At 41.5% G+C, this 19,022-nt stretch overlaps 1 protein-coding gene across 1 annotated transcript in view; it reads left to right on the top strand.

Annotated features, from left to right (window-relative positions):
- Positions 1-19,022, top strand: part of LOC133019448 (unconventional myosin-XVIIIa-like) — a 71,571-nt gene that overhangs the window by 28,877 nt on the left and 23,672 nt on the right. The window contains exons 13-21 of the mRNA XM_061085936.1: positions 2,405-2,491; positions 6,476-6,614; positions 7,820-7,979; positions 8,094-8,280; positions 9,805-10,030; positions 10,623-10,732; positions 11,722-11,787; positions 13,230-13,358; positions 18,674-18,817. Of these exons, the coding sequence (XP_060941919.1) occupies positions 2,405-2,491; positions 6,476-6,614; positions 7,820-7,979; positions 8,094-8,280; positions 9,805-10,030; positions 10,623-10,732; positions 11,722-11,787; positions 13,230-13,358; positions 18,674-18,817 (1,248 nt within the window). The remainder of the gene's footprint in view (positions 1-2,404; positions 2,492-6,475; positions 6,615-7,819; positions 7,980-8,093; positions 8,281-9,804; positions 10,031-10,622; positions 10,733-11,721; positions 11,788-13,229; positions 13,359-18,673; positions 18,818-19,022) is intronic.

A 19,022-nucleotide genomic window follows, 5' to 3' on the forward strand; every position in this document is an offset into this window, starting at 1 on the left:
GAAAACGCCATTTTAAACTAAAACTAAGTAGTATGGATGTAGTCTCTGGGTTGTTATTGCTGCCAAAGCCAGTCTGAAGACTAAAACATTTAATGAATGATTTTAGTATAGGGTTCAAGGGATGTGAATACTTTCTGAAAGCACTGCAGTGTCATCCTCATCGTCTCTTTTCTTCCTCCCACCTCTGTGTCTCTCTCTCTCTCTCCCCCTTTTGTCTGCGGCTTTCTCACCAATCTATCAACTTCGATACTGTATGTGTTCGCACATCAGATGCACCATCCCTCCCACCTGTCACAAGCTGTGACAAGCCAAACTAGTTCATGTGTTAGACTTTCTCATTAGCGATGCCAGTCTTCACCTCCTCTGCCGAGATCAAAGTAAAGTCACTCACTGCCGCCGTCGGGAGACACACCCACATGCACAGCGGTGGTGCTGCTCCGTGATGAAGGAGCCATTCTTCTTCTTCTGTCCTCCCTCTCTGTCGAGCATCGATGGACCACAATAACTGGCTATTGTGAGAGTTTAAGACTGTTATGATTAATATGAGATACTTATCTTATTAAACAATCCGATTTTATTATTTCTCTAATCCTTGAAGCATTCATCTTATTCAAAACATGGCTGTTTATACAATTAGGGTTAAGCAGAAATCACAAGCATATTTCTTTTAATACAGTGCAGACGGATCTGGGGATTTCCCGCCCACATTCCCACCCACATCCTCCGCCTGGGAGGAAGAGATTTTGAGCTAAAGGAAATTTTGCATAAAATCAGCACGGTGTAATTCTCCCTTTTTCGGTGCACCCTGGAAATATGAGAGTCTGGGAAAGTGTCATTTGAAAACTGGGTCAAACTCATTTGAAAGGGCACACAGTATCAACAATGGCAGTGACAGGCAGGTGAAAGTGTGATACACAACAGCAGGCGCACGCTTTGTGTTTTCAAATTAAACGCCGCCGTGTGCTGCAGCTCTGTGTGGATATAGGATTTTTGCATTTCCTCCGCATGGTGACTCCACGCGGCAGAGAACAAAAATCATTTAGGCCACTTCTCATACACAGTCGACTCGAACAGTGGCATCTGTCACGGCCGCACCATTAGCACCGCCAACATTTACCCACATTTCCACTGCGCCGCACACTTTGTCACCGTGAGCTGCCATATACCTGTTTTGCTCCGGTGAAGGTAATTTTCTCTATTTATTTCCACTTTATTCTGGAAATGTTATCTTTAGCAGTAATGAAATCTTTTAGCTTTTTCGATTTACTCACAGGAAAAAAAAAGCCTCAGTAAACGCCGAGCTTCCCTTGTTATTATAATAGATTTGTTGATGCTTTTGCTTTTCTTACATTTAAAATGCAATTGTTTTGTTTTTTTCAATATCCATAAAAAATCCTTGGGAGTAATTCAAGCTGCCTGCGACTTCATTATGGTGCATGGACGCAAAATAAATCCTTTAATTTGAAAAGCTGGAAAAACGACTTGTGCTGGACAAGTCAACAATGTTCAGTCCCACAAACACCAAAGTCCTTTGATAATCTGGAACTACTAAGAGAAGACCATGGCTTTTTTGAAGAAAATAAGCAGAAACTGGCTCCTTCTGATCAAACTGTTGCTCCATAAACTGTACATTTTGAACCAGAAAATTTGGTCTAGACATTTTCTGGTTGAAGAATGCAGCAGGAGGCCCTCCAGGAAAAGTACAGTGTCTGGAACATTAATGTGAGAGTTGTCACCTGAGTAGAGCATGCAGGAGGCAGGACATTATGTTTGTATCTTGCTGAGGAAAGCAGTGTGTCTGTTTACTGCACAGACACTGGAGTCAGTCCTTATCGCCCAAAACTTGATTCTTGTTGTCTTTCCAAGCAAACATCTTCATCTTTTTCACCCTCAGATATTTGTATTCCTCCAGCTGCCTGTCCATCACATGTTAGAAACATCAACACGCCCACTCGCTCGCTCACTGTGAATTTTACCGTTGTATTCTCTTACTGCCTCACTCTGACATTTCATCAGGGGCCTGGTGGGAAAAGTTCTGGATCAACTGAGTGGAAAATTTGCATTCTCACATACAGCACTTGGAGACAATTTCAGGAAAATATCCACACACCTTAGCGCATGAATGAAAGCAGCTATCGTTTCCTGGTTTCCCGGGAAAGGGTCCCATGTTTGAAAAGTGGCAGTGGACTCCTCACTCAGAGAAACATCTTTACACATGCAACTATCTTCTATATTGCCATCATTCTCAATCAAATTCATTTGTCTGTGGCCATAGAAAGACTCCAAACTATCTTCTGTCCTGAAATCTATAGTAGAAACTGAATAATTTCTCCCCCCGCCCCCCCAAAAAAAGAACAATATTCATACTCTGACCCTGTCCCTTTGCCCGTCTGTCTTCCTGTAGGAGAACATAGAGCTGGCTTTGGATGACATGGAGCCCAGCACATCTCTCTCTGTATCAGTGGTCGATCAAGCCTCCAGCCAAGCAATGGTAAGATCAACCCATTTTTTGTGTCTGTGCTCTTCATCTCATTTCAGTTTTTAAGTTACCCGTTTAACCGCACCCCCACTTATATACATTTTATTCCTGGTATCTTCATGTATAAATCACCACCCAAGGGCCTTGCATTCCTTTTCACGATCTATTTTCACACGCTATTCTCGGGGCGCCCTTTTTGTATTTGGTCGATGAATATCACTTTTTAAGCATCGTTTTCAAATATCGAATTGTGATGTTTTTTTCTTATCTTTTAGGCGAGGCTATAGAAAGAGAGGGAAGCAGCAGGAAAAGAAAGGTTATAAAATTGACTTCGAGAAAGAAAATCAATGTTTGGCCTTTGCAGCCTGTGAACTGCACCATGGAAACAGAAATGGCAGAGTTTAGAGAGTCATAGATCACTTTGGTATAATTCCAGTGTGTTTGGTTTGAGTGCTTTACTTTTAAAATGGTCCCCTGCTCTAATGGGAATGGCATCCGAAGCAGTGAACTGTACTACATCACACTAAAAAACCAAAGGGGAAAAAACCCTGATTCCACGGAAGTCTTTTCTTTCTCATATTTTTCTTTCCTGCTGCAGCCCTGATGTCCATTATCACAAACAGGCTTAATGCTCAATTCATTGCCGGCCTCATGGCCGTTGTATACATCTACTCCATACTGATGCTGTGTGTTGTTGTATTCGCAGCCAATGTAGTGTGTGCTGCTGATAAGCGCGTCTCCAGTGGAACTTCCATACAGCTGCTGAAACTGTTTTTAGTTTTGTGGGTTTAGTTACTAAGCCAAGGGTTTCCCAGGGTGGATTCAGGCTTTAGCTGGACACCTTCATGTTGGGGTGGTTTTCTCTGGAGCTTGTTGTAATCCACAAAATAATTGAAACTTTTTCTAAATGTCTTTGGACAAAAAGTTTACCAATCAAACTTTGACACTGGTAGATATGTGTGTGTATGTGCAAGTATGCTGTAAACATAAACTCAATATTTGCAATGGACTTCTCCGACCATGGCACTCTTTGGTCTTGGTCACTCTTTACTCAAGATGTATTTTGCTCTGTAGGAGACTCTTGAGTATTTGGGCTAATCGATCAGAAAAAAAGGAGATATTTTGGGAATAAAGTCCTAATTTTACGAGACTTAAATCACGTTTTTCTGAGGATAAAGTCATCATTTTATGAGGGTGAAGTCATAATTTTGGCTACATGTCATTCTGCAGGGGGAATATCAAAAGATCAGCGTGTAGCCAGTGTGTTAAAATGAGATATGTGGAGCATTCATGTTAACTTTGACTTTCGGGTAAGTTTCAGAAAAAGATGGAATACTTCATCTTTTGCTCATCAGCACCAAATTGGCATACGTTTGAGGACTTTGAATAGAAAGGGACTGTTCTGAAGAAAGAACCACATGGACCTGGAGGAATTTGACTTTGTGGCTGTCGTTACATCTGCGTGATCTTCAAAATGGTTTTGTGGTTTCTCAAGAAATCATGAGAGGTTCATGATCAGGTTTTTGGATCCAGACGGAGAAGAAATCTGCAGAGCATGGTTTCTCTTTGCTGTTTATTTCCTAAATATTTTTTTTTGTTTAAATTCATGTGTATGACTTTTTTTCTCATAAATGTACAACTTTATTCTCTTGATATTAAGACTTGCTTCTTAATTACAACTCTATCCTTGAAGTCTCTGATTTTTGCCGTAATACGTCACACAGTCTCCTCATAACCTCGGCCACTTATACATTATGTGAAGGGCACAGGTCTCCTGATTCTATATGTGTAAAGGAGCCGAGGATTACATGCTCCTGCAGCAGCTGTGGAAACAGAATGTGTTCAAACTTGTGGCTCCGTCTATTCCTTGAAAATGCCCAGTTAAACAGTCCACACATGTGGCTGACGTGTGCTTCGACAAAACGTTTTATTCCAGGTACTTTGTTTCAAAATGTAACTGAAAATTATTTCTTCAAATACAAAATACACAAGCACAATAAGTACAGTATGTGTATCAAGAACCGCGGGTTGTTATATAAGCATGGTCAAAGACTAGTGTGCTCTCATAGCTCTGTAGCTTCAACTAAATTATCTAACTAGCACAGGCAGCGCATTATAGCTTGTAACCAATCAGAGGCCGGGGCTGACTGTAGTAATTATTGGTCCTAATTAAGCTGCAGTGTAGCTATGAAATCAAATATGTTTTTTAGTATTTAAGTATTTTATAAATTACTCTACAAAGGCACTTCTCACAAGCAGTACTAGAGATCTTATGTTCCCTTTTTATGCCAAAAAGTAGTTTTTATTTGTCCCATGTTTGACTATAGCTTTGGTTCACTATCTCTTACACCAATTCTGACTTTTTGGTCCTAAATCTCTTTCAAAAGAGACCAAAGGATTGAAGAATAGAACCCTTATGATTATATTATGGTGAATATTAGTATACATCTTGTGTAGGAAGGTTAAACATATGGTAAAAGGTGAAAATATTTGCGCTGCACTGTCCAATAAAGTCACATTATTGTTGTTGGAATCATAAAAGAAAGCAACCAAAGCCTTTTCTCAGCATCACAAGTGCTGGAGTGGGTTTTATTTTCTTCCCCTCGTTCATGCTAATTAAAATACTAATTGTATTACTTTTTAATTCCTTCTCCCCTGCTACTCCTCATACTCGTGAACTCCTTCTTTCTGCATTTCCATTTAGATTATAAGGAAACGTCAAATTGATGATGCTATTATGGTGGCAACTGCTGAAGGGCACAGAGACTACAAATGCTTTTGAAACTTTAATTTCCAACGCTAATATTTATATTAGGCCTGTCGCAAGCGGCTCTCGCTGTGGAAACATTCACCAAACTGCTTTTACTGACATTTTGGAGAGTGGCTCATATTTCATGAGACGCTGACTCTGGAAGACAGCCCTCCGCATTTGTCTGATCGTTTTCTGAATCTTTTATGAGGAGCAATATCACACTAAAACCTCGGATTCAGCCGTTTGTTTTCATCTAAAAGCAACTCGACTGTCCTGGTCGCAATGCTGTTTCTTACGATGTGGTGGATTTTATTTGTTAGGGCGTAGCACAGAGAATAAATACACAAAGGAGGGGGGGCTTATTGGCCACAGGTGAAACACATCAGGAACAGGTTCAGACAACGTCAAGAGGAAACAAGACAAACAAAAGGAAGTGAAGCAAGTAAAAGACATATGGGGACAGTGGCTTTAAAAACAAAACAGGAAATGAGACAAATTGAGGGATAACATAACAAAACACTCAAGGACACAAGAGTCCATTAGAAGAACCCCAAATTGTCTTTCAAGAAAATGTAAAGTCTGTAAAAGATGACAGAATAAGAATATAAATCCACAGGGAAGCAGCAAAAAACCCACAACTGATACCAAAAGTATTATACCTGTTTTACACCAAGATTCTTGGCCCTTGGTGGATCTTTGTCCTTTCTCTAGGGTTCATGTTGAACATCATGGACGACAACTGAGGAACTCTTTCACTCTGTCTTTCCAAATTAACGCGTTCTTGTGGAACTCACATTTCCATCACTGTTGATCGGGCCCAGAGTCGATAAACACCAGTGTCTAGTGCAGAGTCATTTGACCTTGGAGTTATATCAAATGATCCATTCCCATCGCAGTCAAAAGCCAGATGTTAGTGGGTGAAAGTGTTTTTTTTTGACCAGTGGAAAAGGGGCTTTACAAAAGTCCTTAACTGGAGTGGAATCATGACAGGGAGATTAATAGTAATCGTTTCTATGGGCCAATGTTGTAGTAAATAACTTCAAATAGGTCAAATAGGAAGTCAGCTACTTAACACTGATGCTTGCAGTCAGGACTAGACAGTCATTTATCCTTACATACTATTGTTTCTTAAGGACTGAAGGTAAAACTGAGCATTTTCTGTCCTCATTAGGATCACACTAATGACCTATGACCTTAGTGCATGCGTGTCTATGTGTATTTGTTTATATGCCGTTATATGACAGGTACGGACTGTTCGAACAGACGAGGCGCGTGGCCTGCTGTGGCTGATGGAGGAGGAGGCGGTGCAGCCCGGGGGATCAGAGGAGACGCTGCTGGGACGTCTCTTTAGCTACTATGGACCTGCTGAGGGGGAGAGTAAAGGCAAGGAGAGGACAAACACAAACACACACACACTTACACATAACCTCACAGTTAAAGCTAATATGATGTATGGCAAGCATTTCCCAAATGTTTTTTAAAGAAACTGACAGAGTAAACAACCCAATATGAATATTTGATCCAAATATGCACATTATGTTAATTTAATAATGTTTGTAGCTTTCATCTCTGTTGTTGGGGGTTGAAACGTGTTATTATTGGTCATTTGTTAGACCAGAGACATTCTCACCTCGACCGAAGAGGTTGTGTTTTCACCCCTCTCCATTTGTTTAGTGTTTTGTTTACTTTGTAAGCATGATTACACAAAAACAACTGAACAGATTACCACATAATTTAGTTGAAGGATTTAACGTGAGTTAGGGAAGAACCGAATAATCTGGTGTGGATCTGGATCAAAGGGCGGATTCACAAATTATCTAGTGAATCTAACATAGTTTAGGGAACTGTTAGGAATCTCCTCTACTGAGCACCATTCGAATTTATTTTGCACTCTATACACGATTCTCTTACAGAATTTACCAACTCTGCCTATAGGCTTGATTTTAGATATTTGACCATTTAACATCAGTAGGCAAGTTAAGTTTAATTGTAGGTGCTTTATATTAAATATAAAAGGCATCATAACAAATTGTAAAAACACTATAAGACAATACAAAAACGAAGCTTTTAAACAGAAATTAAAAGTTAGATAGAGAATAAAATAAGAAATAAGAGAGTGAAAATACCAATACTCAATAAAAGGCAGTGGCAAACAGGAGGGGAAACTCTACCCTGTATTGTATTATAGACAAAGAACTCCTCATATCAATGTAAATTGTTGTGCACTCAGCACTATATGACAAATTGACCAGTGCCATCTCTATCCACACTTGCCTCACTTAATAAAAAAGCATCCCCCATATATTATTCAGGGAAACACAAGGGCCATTTTAGTCTTTAAAACGACAGCTGAGAGCTTCAGGTTTTAACTTTGCAGATGCAGTAGAGCAGATTTGAGCTCTCCTCTCTGGTTTACCACCCACAACAGTGTTATTTATAAGAGTACAGTGTCATGGATGTAAAATTTCATATGAATACTGCATGGACAGGCTAAGGGACGGTTTGATAAACCCTATGCAGACTATATTTCTCATCTCTTTGTATTTACAACAAACCAGTGGATCTCTCATATCCTACATTTGCATCAGGTCACACTTTCCTCTTGAAGAGCGAGAAGGACAACCATTTCCTGCTGGGGCACAGCCATGGGACCGACTGGGTGGAGTACAACGTCTGCGGGTGGCTCAACTACGCCAAACAGAATCCTGCCTCGACCAACGCCACCAGCCTCCTGCAGGACTCCCAGAAGTGAGCAGCACACATGCACCAGGAGTTTTGTGGTGTAAACTGTGACTTTAGCGGAGTATTGCAAAAGAGCTCTACTAAGATGCTGTTTTTTCGTTTTTGTTTGTTTTTTTGCAGGAAGATCATCAACTCGCTGGTCATGGGTCGATCAGGTGGAGCCACTGTTTTGTCCGGTTCCATCGCCGGCCTCGAGGGTGTTTCCCAGCTGTCCTTGCGACGGGCCACCAGCATGAGAAAGACCTTCACCACAGGGGTGGCTGCGATCAAGAAGAAGTCCTTGTGCATCCAGATAAAGCTTCAAGTGGTGAGAGGACAGGAAGGAACAAATCAGTCAGAATTTATTTTGTATGTGTTCTGCGACGTTTCAAAGGCAGTGAGCTGGAAGCGTATTTGGGGACCCGGGACGGCAACTGGGCACCGGAACAAAAACAAGTTGCTCAATCTTTAATATGAAAATGGAAGGAAAATGAAGACATCACCATTGCTGTTGTCAACATTGTTGATGTTAAACATTAATTTAGTCCTTGTGATGTAGTAGCACTGCCAAGACCCACTGAGAATCAACCCCTGAGTCTTCAGTTTCTTGTTTGCTAACAGTTCAGCTCCAGAAGCTTGACAGGCTGATGGAATATATGAGGGCTCAGAGTTGTAAATTCATTTTGAAATCTACGTAGCGGTCGCAAATAGCTCGATGCAGCTTTATAAAGAAAATGGATGGGATGAAGGCCGGTGTTTGAGCTGCAGCCAGAGAATGAAATCAATCTGAAAATGATATTAGGGCCGGGTGTTAGTGTGCTTTATAAGAACAGCTCTGCCGCTTTCCGCTTCCAACCCCATTGCTCGACAAAAATGTCGATATTGAACAATTCTGCAAAAGCCCAGCTAACTTTAAATCCAGTACAATGCCATTAAAAAGTTTTTTGCTTTCTCCAATACTAGAACACTGCATAGTCATGAAATATTGTGTGGTTAAGGATGTAAACTGTGAGGTGTGAACATAATTTAAAAGGGATATTGGGCTCTTTAATCCCCAATTGAGGTTGTTTAGGTTTAAGTGGCAATAACCAAGAGAGAGGAAAGAGTAAGAGGTATCAAATAATAGCTTAATATCCCATAATACAGAAATACGAGTGGCACTTATCCAACATGTACAGTATAGTTTCAGATTAAATTGTAAAGATTGGTGTTTTTCAAATAGCGATTGATCATAGCTTAAAGCCATGAGCCTCAAATTGAAATTTGCCTAATGAATCCATATGAGGCTCAGAAAGTTTATTAAAAAATATATTCACTTAAAAGGTAGGCTGTACATTTTAGATGATAAAAAAAAAATGGTATTATCTTCCAGCATTGTCAGAGTAAATTGTAGATTTAATCCAATTTATTTGAATTCAATTATATTTGTATGGCAGTCTATCACAACATATATTATCTCAAGCATTTTACATCGTGAAGTTGAGACCTAACAATATTATAGAGAAAATATAGACACTTGGCGACTGTGGAAAGAAAAAAACTCCCTTTTGTCGGGGAGAAACCACGAGCAGAGCCAGACTCAGTGTGGGCGGCCATCTGCCCATTGGGGTGAGAGGAGAGGTGGGTGGAAAGGGGCGAAAGAGGAGAGAGTCGGGGAGAAGAAAGAGAGAGAGAGACTGGGAACAGTTTAAACTTGTTAAAGAAATTGTTTGTGTAATACCTTGAGATGTAAATGCATTTGTCTGTATTACGTAAGGACGCTAAGCTGCAGATTGCATGTAGAAACATGAATAGAAGATATTGCTTTGTCCGTTTGGCCAGTTCCAACCAGAGTTCCCTGTCCATTCTGCAGGATGCTCTTCTTGACATGGTGCGGAGGTCCAGGATTCACTTTGTTCACTGCATATTGCCCAAGGCCGATGCCCTGAAGGCTCTGAGCGGATCCCTGTACAAAGCAGGGGAAAGTGAGGCTCAAGGAGAGAGTGGAGATCCGGGCCTAATGCAGCTCGATGTGGCCTTGCTGCGCGCTCAGCTGCGCGGCTCCAAGCTGCTTGATTCTCTCCGGATCTACAGGCAAGGTGAGGTAGCTGCTCCAATAACAAACCAGAGACAGGTAAAGGCTGTGTCTCAATTCAGGGGACAAGGATGCGGTCCACCCGGGCCCACAAAGGAGGCGGTCTCTGTGGGACGCGTAGACTGCAAAGGTGGAACCGAAATGACAGGCTTTGGTCTACAGAGGGTTTCCCTGATCGGCATCACCAGCCTGCCCCACCCTTTTTGCTGTTGCCTGGCAACATAGCTGAATTTGGACATGAAGAGAAAGTTTTAATGTCCCTAGTTTTTTTAACGTCTGTACTGTCAAATGTTAAGTTGAAGCGTGATACTTACACATCGGTCTCATTGCTTGCCTTCGCCATTACCTCTTCATCACAAAAGCCGGTCTGGGAGGGACACACTTTGGAGCCTTTGTTTCTCTGAGATGAAAGGACATCGGTGGCGTAGTCAGTTTTCAAATGCAGGCTCCGAAGGATGCAGCCCCTGAATTGAGACGCAGCTACAAAAGCACAAACTTTCTCCATGTGTACCAGGGACCATCCGCAGCAAAACACCCATGACTCTGCACAAGTTTTTGTCGAATCTAATGTTGTTATCCAATACTGACCTTCACAGGTTACCCGGACCACATGGTGTTCTCCGAGTTCCGGCGGCGATTCGACGTGCTGGCGCCACACCTCACCAAGAAGCACGGCAGAAATTACATAGTGAAGGACGAGAGGAGAGTAAGTAAATCAGGGAGAGAGGGAGGTGGGAAAAAGAACACAGCTCCACCAGTGGCCGAGCACGGTGAAGATTAATGTCGTGAGGAGGCAGTTTCATTACATCTGCCTCTGATTCGTCAGCAGCCGACTGACAGAGAAATAAACCTCCATTCATCAGAGCCGATGTAATGATCTATCAACTTAACCTCATCAGTATCATGCTCGGGAAAGAGGCAGATCGGTTCTGTGGCTCAAAAAAATCTTCCTTACATCTAAAGCTACAAAAATAACATTCAAGTTGACATACTCAGTGTTTTCCCCTGCACAGTACTGGTGTTTTACCACTTTGGGGCTTTTGTCTTAAAAACATTAAGAAAGACCTGTGGCTGAAGCTGGTGGGAGATTTATTCGTAGAAGTCAACTAGCACGGAGGGTGCATTGGTGGAGAGAGAAAGAAACTGTATAGAAACTAGAGAAAGAGTGAAAGAATGGGAAGAAAAGCTCTTTCCCCCTGTGTCCGTATATTGGGGGGTGAGTTTCTGTGGAAACACACGGCAAACAAAAGCCCCTCAGTGCTCGTGGGCAAACCTCTCGTGGTGTATGCTTGTTGTAGTGTTTCGGGCTGGAGGCTGGAGACGACGACACGCCTACAGTGTACCCAGGCTGATAGACGGATAGGGAGAGGAGAGGCTCCCAATGGATGCTGGTGAACCTTCACATATACGCTGCAGTGGGGGATCACGAAGAATAAGCCAGAAGCAAGTTGATTTTAGTCGTAATTGTTTTTTTGTTGGGGTTGAGAAGGTTCTGGAGAGCCAAACTTTTCCCGCGCCTATACTGCGGAGGGAGGAATGGATGAGAGGGAAAAGGAAAAACGTCACTGGGCCGTCAGTTCCACATGGCATCTTGGGGGAACTGGGGACTAATGAACTGCTTGATAGAAGTTCACACTGGATCCAGCAGTTGACAGATGTGTTTGTGTGTGTGTGTGTGTGTGTGCCTCTGCCCAGGCTGTGGAGGAGCTCCTCGAGTCCTTGGATTTGGAGAAGAGCAGCTACCACATGGGTCTGAGCAGGGTGAGTATCGCTGCCGCGCCTCAAACAAACAAACAGCTTTTAAATGATTAAATAAACCCTTCCTGTGAATCGCTGCCAGTTCCTCTCTCTCTTCACGGAGCTCTTTTTTATTCTTGTGTATTCTGAGAGGACACTTGCTGTCTGGGGGGAGTGTGTCTTTCATTACATTTGTCCCTCCTTGAAGTTTGTTTACCATCCTTTTTTTTTTTTTTTTGGAGAGCAGCCAAGCCTTTCCCCTTCTTCCAGTTTTCTTTCCCTAGCCAGTGGCTACCTGAGAAGCATGTCTCTATCCCGCCCGACTACGTGATCGTAATTTTTCTTTTCAGGTAATTAGAGCAAATTCTAACAACTGATGGCCCTCGTTGTTTTACGCCACAGCCATTGTAAAGAAATCTGAGTAAAGACTGGCTGGCACGCCGATGTCTAATCCTATCAGTCGTAAAAAGTGGCCATCCGCCAGGAAGGGAAACAATAACATAGAAAAGAGTGGGACTCCTGCTCTCAGCTACGTGCAGCGCAGACTGAGGACGAGTGAATGGTTTTCAGGCAGCTTCACGTGGTGCCACACTCCGGAGTGTGAAATGGGCTCAGACGAGACGAGCACATTGGGCCATTCTCAAAGCATTCCAGTGGCGTCTTAGCAACCTGCCTCCCTTGCATGCCAATTACACCAACCCCAAATAACCTTATGGTGATGGATTCAAAGCTCGAGAAAAAATATGCTATGTCTGCAAATAGCACAGCAGTATACCTTTTAGAAAAACACTACCTGATGATGATGAGAGACATAAAGCTTTCTACCCGAGCCTTCGTGATACATTTTTTTTGAAGTAATATCCCCTGACGTCGCCCCGTGCATCACTCCTCCCTGATGGTTTGCAGATTTTTTCCCGCTAAAGCTGTTTGATCGTTTCCATCTCGAGCTTTGTTAACAGATCACATATGGATTTGGTAAATCATAAAGACCCATGTAGGCAGACCTGGGTTGGAGACAGTTTTCCTGTCATCATCCATCAATTTTTATAGCTCGCTGCCGTCATATCTGGAATGCGTTCGCAGCAGCTAATCCCGCTGAGGTATAGACGGGCCGTGACGTGAGCTGCTTACTGTTTACCTGTGTTTTACCTTTGGCCCAGATTAGAAACAGACCAGGCTGATTGTCTGAGATAATAACTTAATCACAGCTTTCTCACTTAGATAAGACTACTTGTCCGAGGATTACACTCTTTCCCATTGATTTACTGCTTCATTGCGTTTTATGTACTTTTCATCTCGTCTTCTTTATTTTGCTGCCCTGCTTCACATTAAAGCACGGCCTCTAAATCCAATTTCCCCACGGCTAAAATTAGCATTACATGATCTCTCAATGATTTTTATCCTTTAGTAATAAATTAATTTGATTATGTGTGTGTGTGCGTTTGTGTGTGTGTTTTTCGCCCCAGTTGTTCTTCAGAGCTGGCACTCTGGCTAAGCTGGAGGAGCAGAGGGATGAGCAGACCAAGCGCAATCTGACCCTGTTCCAAGCCTCCTGTAGAGGCTACCTGGCACGGCAGGCCTTCAAGAAGAGAAAGGTAGGCAAGACGTCTTACTGCGGTTTTCTCCAAAGTTAGTGGAGGTTCAATCAAAATGACATCAAAGCTCCCCAAAGTGAAGCCAAATCATCTTGATCAGCCCCTGGTGGCTGGTTGCAGTAAAGGTGATAAACCAAAGAACACATCAAATACATTTTTCCGAAAGATTTTGGTGTGGCTCAGTATAAAGAAGCAGATCCATGGTTTTGTTTTCATCCGTTTTGTTAACAGTGTTAAGTATGGGTTTTAATCGACATTATTTCGATTTCTCAAAGAATAATTTATGAATCTTTCTTAAAACAAACAGGCATGTTTAGGGGACTGATATTTTGTTTCTGCAACTTGGTTCAGATCAACAAAAAAAATCTGGATCTAGTGAATTTAAATGTAGTTTTTCAAGGAGATTGTTGGCTTTTCTAGTTAAATATTTGATTCTATAAAAATCGGGTGAGACGTCATGATTGGCAGCTGAGCCTGACTTGTGATTGGTTGAGCACAGGACCTCAATACCACGGCTCCACGCCACGATCAGTACTGTGCAGTATCCAGGGTATTTTAGCTTAGTTTTTGTACAATGGGAGGGGTGCATCTTATGGTACAGTCTATGGTTTCTAAACACCAAAGATATATTTTTCTCTCACAATTTCTATCCAAATTATCATTTGAATGAGAAAAAAGAGACATAAATAAATGTTATACTTGCGAAGAAAAATAACTGTAAAGGTCCATTTACAGTTCTCCTCAGCTGTATTTTCATTTGATGAATGTGAGCTTGAGAGGTCCTGTTGCCTTGCAGTCCACTAGGAGTTGAGAGTTCCCTGTTCTGAGCTCATTTTAGTGTCTGTTTGCTCTGCTCCAGGGGTAGATCCAACACTCTCTGCTCTAAATCTTTAGCTAATTACAAATGTGGTCTCTAAATCTATTGCCCCTTTCCCCCTGTCCGCCTGTACTGTAATCCATCTAGTCATCTCTCCCAGGGGGATATTTGATACGTCCACTCCTGTTGCATTTCATCAAACCGCTCCCCCCTTAAATTCAGCCATATCAAACATGCTGCTGACTCACACACATCCAGCCGCCGCACCCATCTTCCACCCCCCACTTTTCTCGAAGTGTGTGATGGGTCCATCTCTATGGACCTCATGCATTCCCCTTCTGATGTATGGAGCCATGCAGTCCCTCGCCCGCTCTGCAATTACTGTTTAAGTGAATGTGTCGCCTCAGTCGGCCAGGGATGAACCCGCCGAAACAGAATCAATGTTGCTGGGATCCATCCGCTGTGACATACTGTTAGTGAGCGGATATCTTGTTCACTTGTGTGAAAAGTCAGTAAAACTATTAAATTGTCATCTTTGCTATAGGGTGAATCAATATGACCTTTTTATGTATCGCTGGACTTCTCGCTCTCCTCTGCTATAACTGTTCTAAAGAGGTTTAGAAATGGATATTGGCTGAAAATGGGGGAAGATATTTATATATTGGGTTCAAAGTTCATTAGTCATACAGTGAAGCGGACTAAAAGCCTGATGCTTCATTATGTGCAAGAACTTAAGATGAATCAACAGCGAGGAACCTTTCAAAATTACTAGGCAACTGCGCAATTACCAAATCCATTAGCGAAGAGGCATTTATTTTCCGTCTGCACTCTCTTACCCCCTATCTTTTGCAAATGTATCTATAATAGAATGGTGAGACTTTATTTTTTACATTATCTTGTAATTTCCTTGTGCTTGCACTCTATTTAGGGATATGATGTAAGGTGTGACATGCAATTGTTATAGTGATGAGGTCCAGCAAAGATTCTGTCGAGTCGGCGGGACGATCCGGTGTAGAGGCGTTTTCAAACTGTGGACATGTCGATGTACTTCACTGCTGCATTATCTTTCATAACCAGGTTCAATTGATGATCAGATCAATACCACTGTAATGTCTGTTTGGTAAATATAACACCTTCAGGAGCTTAGGTTAGAAGCAAGGGCTAAGCTAAGCTAGCTAACGTCTTAGTGTAATGTAACACGAAATAGAAAGATAGAAGAGTGGATCGATCTTCTCTTCTCACCCTTGGCACAAATGAATACTGTACTTGTATAAGCTTTATTTGTATTGCAGTTTTCTTAACACATTTACAAATTGCTTCACAAGAGGATACAATATGGAAAGAACTAATTACATTTGACTTTTTTTAGAACAACTTTAATAAAGCAATTAAATTTTAAAATTTTATTTGTGAAATGTGACAACAGAAAGGGACATACAAGTTAGATAAGATACACAGTTATATGATTGTATTTTTATAGAGCAATTTAAAAGCAATAACAGATCTCAGAGTTTGGAGGCCTGTTCTGCAAAAGCAAAATAAAATGATTTCTTATTGAATAAATAAGAATTCTGGTTGAAACATCTTATGAAAAGTAATTTGGGCTGAGCTACGATGTCGATATATAAACTGTATCAAAGCTTTTAACTGTGAAGTTCAGAGTCTGCAGTCACAGGTACATTTAGATGTGCATATTACACAGCATATTAGATTCATTACTATTAAATTGGAAAGCAGTTTCCCCACTGAACCTCATTTACGTTTATATTTTTCTGTTTCAATGCCAGAGTTATAGAGCAGAAGCAGGGCTGTGTTGGATAAGTGAGAGATTTACACTTCTCTCTCTATCTCTCTCCACAGGGAAGATTTAGAGTGTATTGCTATAATCAACATATAACAATAATATCTACCGTGTCCTTGACTTTACCCTGTTCCATCGCCTCTTGCACATGAAGTATCCAGTCTTAGCAGGTACGTGGCAATTTGCCTGTGGATCAGTGCGGGTGAGTTGTGGCAAAGCCTCTCAGACACTTGCTGGGTGATATATATGGATGTGACAGAAAGTCACAAGTTCCTTTGATTGATATACACTGGCATGTTAACCTTGTGATGCTGCGCCAAGCCCATGTGACATTAAATGACAAAAGCAGAATTTTCTTTTCTTTTTTTTTCCTCTTTCAAATGTCTCCTCAAGGGGACAACCCTGGCATTTAAAAAGTCTGTTGTTTTGGCTCAGCAGGCATTTACCACATTGGGAGTTGTGTCCTTCAGATATCTGTTGTTTTTAGTTATCTGCAATATCACTGAAGTCAACACGAAGCAAGCATCTAGCTTTTCTCTTGCGACACTCTTACACAACTAACTTTATTCCTTTTAAAACATGCAATCCCAAAGTTCCATCTCAGGAAAACATTAACCTCCCACTGTGGGATGAGGTAGATTTCTTTATATCGTACGTCTTCTCCTATTATAGCTCCTGGAAATATATTTATATTTATTTATGTATTTTTGTGTGATAATGATATTAGCCAGGTATGACCTTCCATTCTGTTCCGGTTGAGACCGTACGTGTAATCGGGGGTGCTGTCAGAGCCAAGATTTCATGTCGAGGAAATGCCCAGAACCTGAGGTGTGATTGATGAGTCTCCATTCACACCGTGCTGTCTTACAGTCTGTCACACGCTCTCTATGTGAAATGGATAGCTACATGTTTATCCACGCCGCTCATGCAGCACACTCTTTTGTTTGTTTCCTTTTCATTCTAGACTAAATATGACAAGTGAGACCTGCTTAAATCTTTGGTTACACACTCCCTGCATTCTGGTCCACGTTGAGGCTTTCACTGTGTGACAAATCCTAATTGGTCATAGAGAGTACCTTCAGGGCGAAATGTACCTGATGCTGAGAATTGTGTCACTCTAATTGGGTTTGCCCATAATCTGCTGCTTCTAGAGAGCCTCATGCATAAGCGCCATGGAAATCGTGTAATACTCGGAATTGGCTGCCAACATGTTTGATTTAATTAATCAGAAATTAGCTCCCAGCCTTGGAACGCACTCTGCAGAGTGTCTACAGAGGAGGGATTGCTGTTCGCTCGTTTTAAAGGCGATATAACACAAAACTGGGAAATGCAGCATTTTTCACATGTCTTTCATCAGTGGTGAGGATGATACGGTGACAGTAGATGAGTTCTGTAGCACATTGATTCCAGTTCGTGATTAAGATTGTTCCAGGGACCTCTGAACACTGCCACCCTATGATACCTGTGCACTGTACCACAATCTATTACTATGTACTTAGGGTTGCAAAATTCCGGGAATATTCAAAGTGGGAAACTTTCCATGGGAATTAACGGGAATATACGGGAATTAACGGGAATAAACGGGAATAAACGGGAATATACGGGAATTAACGGGAATAAACGGGAATAAACTGGAAATGTTGTGGGTAATTTATACTAACTGTATTTACCTTTTCATATACAGACATAAATATAAACATTTTGTTTTGTCATAGGCTGATTTGAGCCCTGAGGAAACTTTGGGCACTTGACTATATGCTTCTGCATCGTTGTGTCATTCTTAACATAGGTCTTTGCACAGTATTTGCAAATGTACACAGCCTTTCCTTCTACATTGGATGGGGTGAAATGTCTCCACACATGAGATAGTGCACGTGGCATTGTTCTGTAGAATAAGATGAGAAAAAAGTTTGTAAAAAAACGCTAATGCAATGCCAGAGATATAAATAGTTGGCCAAACAATTGGAATCTTCTGTAAACATATTTTACAATTGATGGATAAACGTATGGAAATAGGCTAGATGAACAGATGAACAATCCTCAATCAGCATGCTAATATATTTTCCCCAGTAATATCATCGAAACTTACCTGACTAGTCCTGCACACTACAGCAGGCCTCAACAGCCCTGCTGTAGTGTGCAGGATGCTGGGAGTTATCTGTGCATGTGATGGAAGAATGCACAGTGGAGGGTTGAAAATCAACGTGCAGTGTGTGCTGCATTCCATACATCTTTAAAATTAGAGTTTTGAATGATGTTTTTATTGCTCAGCGTTTCATTTGCGTATTTTTTTTTATTTTTCAAAATTCCCAAAATTCCCGAGCTAAACTTCCCATGGAAAGTTTCCGGAAAGTTTCCGGAAATTTACCGGAAACTTTCCACCCCTTTGCAACCCTATATTTACTGCATTTAAAACCAGGTATTGAGCATATTGCTGCAGGAAAATCAATGTTCTCTCTCTTTTTATGAAGCATCTGTTTGAAAATATTGTTTTACTGTAAAATATTTTCTGTATGGTTGTTTTTTCTGTAAACTAAAAGTGTTCATATCAGCCCACATCAACAAATGATATAAATGATGATTATATATATCTCTGAAGGGCTCATATCGGCCAATCTAGTTACAAGTAATAACAGTGATACCGTTATAGTGTGCGCACATATTTTGACTGCTTCTCTGACTCGACTGTGTGCTCAGGTTCAGGATCTAGCAATCCGCTGCATCCAGAAAAACATCCAGAAGAACCGTGGTGTGAAGCACTGGCCCTGGTGGAAGCTCTTCACCACAGTCCAGCCGCTTATTAAGGTCCAGCTCACCGAGGAGCAGATGCGAGGCAAAGACGTGAGCAGACCTCTCTCTGTCTGATGTCCCCCCCTCCTTATGGATTCCACTCAGATAGACAACCTCTAATCCACGCTCAGAATTCCCTCCTGGCCACGGCAGAATGGCACTTCCTGTCATCAATGCTTAATATTTCTTGTAAAACTGAATATTTTACACTTCTACCTACGACGCAACATGAAACTTATAGTATATGTCGCCATAT

The sequence above is a fragment of the Limanda limanda genome, chromosome 14 (genome assembly GCF_963576545.1).
Source record: "Limanda limanda chromosome 14, fLimLim1.1, whole genome shotgun sequence".
NCBI lineage: Eukaryota > Metazoa > Chordata > Actinopteri > Pleuronectiformes > Pleuronectidae > Limanda > Limanda limanda.